The sequence below is a fragment of the Arachis ipaensis genome, chromosome B02 (assembly GCF_000816755.2).
Source record: "Arachis ipaensis cultivar K30076 chromosome B02, Araip1.1, whole genome shotgun sequence".
In the NCBI taxonomy this organism is placed as follows: Eukaryota; Viridiplantae; Streptophyta; class Magnoliopsida; order Fabales; family Fabaceae; genus Arachis; species Arachis ipaensis.
This window is the reverse complement of record NC_029786.2, coordinates 5,805,625-5,809,230: the sequence shown is the minus strand read 5'-3', so window position 1 is coordinate 5,809,230 and position 3,606 is coordinate 5,805,625. Positions and strand designations below refer to the sequence as shown.

General features: G+C 23.7%; 1 protein-coding gene across 1 annotated transcript in view; it reads right to left on the bottom strand.

The window, feature by feature from the left end:
• Positions 1 to 3,606, bottom strand: part of LOC107626688 (CBL-interacting serine/threonine-protein kinase 9-like) — an 11,786-nt gene that overhangs the window by 1,811 nt on the left and 6,369 nt on the right. Inside the window, exons 9-12 of the mRNA XM_021115276.1 lie at positions 3,097 to 3,219; positions 2,782 to 2,892; positions 1,461 to 1,577; positions 891 to 947 (exon numbers count right to left, since the gene is read on the bottom strand). Of these exons, the coding sequence (XP_020970935.1) occupies positions 891 to 947; positions 1,461 to 1,577; positions 2,782 to 2,892; positions 3,097 to 3,219 (408 nt within the window). The remainder of the gene's footprint in view (positions 1 to 890; positions 948 to 1,460; positions 1,578 to 2,781; positions 2,893 to 3,096; positions 3,220 to 3,606) is intronic.

Here is a 3,606-nt window from a genome sequence, read left to right as displayed (position 1 = left end):
TTTTTGAACTAAAAAAAAAAAAACTAAAATAAAAGAGTACAATGAAATCCAAAATATAACTAACCAATTTTCAAGTTAGGAACACAACTTTGTCAATGCCGTTAGAAAAAGGGAGGCAGAATCCTTGCCTCAAAAAATTAGGGTTTGTATGGTTTATGTTTTAGTTTTTTATTTTTTGTTTGGTTTAATTACTCTGTTGGTCTTTATAGTTTTACGAAATTTTCAATTAGGTCTCTATATTTTTTTTTCCTTTTAATTGAGTCCTTGCACTAACTTTTTTTTTTAATTGGGTCTCTACACTTTTTTTCTTTTTATTTAGGTCTTTATACCAATTCTTTTTTTTTAGTTGGGTCCCTATAAAATTAAGCCAATTACTACTAAGAGGGACTTAATTGAAAAAAAAAATTAGTGCAGGGACCCAATTAAAAAGAAAAAAAAAGTATAGGGACCTAATTAAAAATTTCATGAAACTATAGGGACCAACAGAGTAATTAAACCTTTTTGTTTTTAGGATTTATAAAAAAAATAATTAAAATATTTTTTTTTGTTTTTCTTTCTTATTTTCTTTTTTTACAAAATTTTAAAAACTGAAAATACTAAAAATAAAAATAAAAACACAAACCAAAGTACCAAACACACTTTTAGAGTGTGTTTTCTATTTTCAGAATTTTATGAAAAAAATAAAAAATAAACTCCAAAAAATATAATTTTATTATTTTAATTATTCTTTTGTTTTTTCATAATTTTTTAAAAAAAATAAAAATACAAATTAAACTAAACGTACCGTTACATTTCTTAATGCATCAAGCTAATTAATTTTTCTCTAGAAAAATAATGTGATTTATTCTCATATATTAAAAAGATTTCAAAATTCAAACCATGCAATATACCTCAGTAGCCACTGAAAGGTGCCCCTTCCTTCCACTCTTATCACCTTGCAACTTCATCTGCAAATTGATGTTAGGTTATTAGAATATTATTTGACATTTTGCACAATTCGACCAATTTGATAATTGAGATAATTAAGTATACATATAATTGTATTTCTTTTTATCCTCCTAAAATTTGTGGACAATAAAGATACAGAAGATATTAAACCAATTTTACGATGATATTGTTTATTTTTATTTAATTTTTACTATTTTATTATCTTATTATACAATAATTATCTTATACTTTGTCATAAAAAAATTTTAGTGATAATTATAATAATTGTCAAAAAAAAAATCTTTTTTAATGGTCATAAAAATCTATTACTTGTCATTATAATATAATGATAATAATAACAAATATATAATTATTACTAAAAAGTAATTAACTAAAAGAAATAATGGTGTTTTTTTAGTGTTACAGGAACTATCCAAATTCATTCTAAATGTCTGAAATGCTTCTCCTTCTCCACCGAAACTAATACTTAATATTTGTGTGTAATTAGTGTTTAGAGATGCATAATTAATTACCTTATAATTGTGCTTGTGAACATTGAATCCAAGAGGCTTGGCAGCTTCCTCAATTTTAGACATAATTTCATTTGGAGGGCACTGTGAGGTAAAATGTGTTTCTCTCTTCACCATTCCCTGTAATATTCAGTTTAAATAATAAAATTGACAAATAATTAAATATTATACTACTAAAAAAAATTACTTTTAACGGTTATTTATTTTATTTTTAACGATAATAAAAATAATCACTAATATATTTACCGACAAAATTTGACATTAATCGTCCTATATATTTTGTCACTAAAAACTTTTAACGACAATTATACAATTGTTAATAAAAATCTTTTTAGTGGTCACAAAAAATACATAAATACCATTATAACATATAATAATAACAACAAATATATAATTATCACAAAAATATAAAATTAATAAAATATATAATAACCATTATATTATTATATTATTCTCATTAAAAATATTTTCCGTTACAGTGACAATTAGGCATACTTCACAACTTCCTATAGTGTAAAAAGAAAAGAATGAGTTTAATTATTATGTAATGTTAATATTAAAGGTTTTTATATACTAAGATTCAATTAGACACTTCTATATTAGTAATAGTAATTTTCGCCTCAAGTAAACTCCCATTCATAATAAATTTAGGATTTGAAATAACACGTGTGACTCAACTTGCTTTTTGAAATCTTTAAAATGTTAAGTCTCGATGTTAAAAGCCATAAAATTTTAAAATTTAGAAACCAAATTGATGCACACATAAGGATCAAATTGAGCATACAGTTTGTCAAATATAAATAAAAACTATGCCTTTATTATATAGTGGATAATATTTCGGTAAAAAATACAATTTTGGTAAAACATAAAGATTATTTCTTTTAGTTAAAAAAATTATGTTTAATTACTTTGTTAGTCTCTATAGTTTTGCGAAAATTTTAATTAGGTCTCTATACTTTTTTTCTTTTAATTGGTCCCTGCACTAATTTTTTTTCAATTAGGTCCCTCTTAGCAGTAATTGACTTAATTTTATAAGGATCCAACTAAAAAAAATTAGTGCAAAGACTCAAATAAAAGAAAAAAAAAGTATAGAGACCCAATTAAAAAAAATTTTGGTGCATAGACTCAATTAAAAGGAAAAAAAGAACAGAGACCTAATTAAAAATTTTACAAAATTATAGAGACCAACATAATAATTAAACCAAAAATCTATAAATTTTTTTTTATCATGTACTATGTACATGTTCGTTATAAATTTAGTGAAATTTTTCATTTTTCCCTCAATTTTTTTATGTGATCAAATTATATCATTGTTTTTACTTACTAGTGATTTCTCCTCAAACATACTTTCAAGGTTAAAGTTCTTTGATCTTGAAATGAGCTCAAAAGCATTCAGTGAGGCCGGTTTCTCTTTTGTTTCTGTCACCAGATTTTCCTACAAATCAGACAGAATTTTACTTACAATATTTTATGAACAAATCTGCTTATGCACAAATACAAGTTACTTTTGACATAAACACATAGATTAGGAAATCACTNACATTCATAACCGGAAGAAATATACATTTTAATTTTTAACTATATACATGGTTTTTTTTTTAAAAAAGAAAGAAAAAAAAAGGGGGGAGAAAAAAATTACCCTAGAATCATCAAAAGCAGCAGTCACATCGTCTGTATTTATATCTTCTTCCTCTTTAAATATTGGTGGCTTGTATCCTTTTCTAAACCATTCATCTTGTAATATCTCTGAAATTTTTATCCTCTGCAAAAAGCAGCTCCTTACATTAGAAGGAAAAATAAGTATAAACATAGAACATAAAATTCTTTTACCACATTAGAATTACAAAAATCGATAACCAACATGATGGGTATATTATATATAATTAACAAGTTAACAACTAAGAGAATCAAGCATATAAAAATATTAATAATATAATAAGTAACTTTAACTTCTAATAAACAATTTCTTAATAAATAAAATTATAACTATAAGACTCTAAAAAATTAATTAGCAATCCTTGAAAAGTTGGAGTATTGGACTTTAAGTCCTTGACAGAATGGACACAAAATAAACTAATTAAATGATAATTTTTTTCTAAGAACATGTAAATTTATTATTGTGATTTTTGGGAATTTACTTGGTATTTTT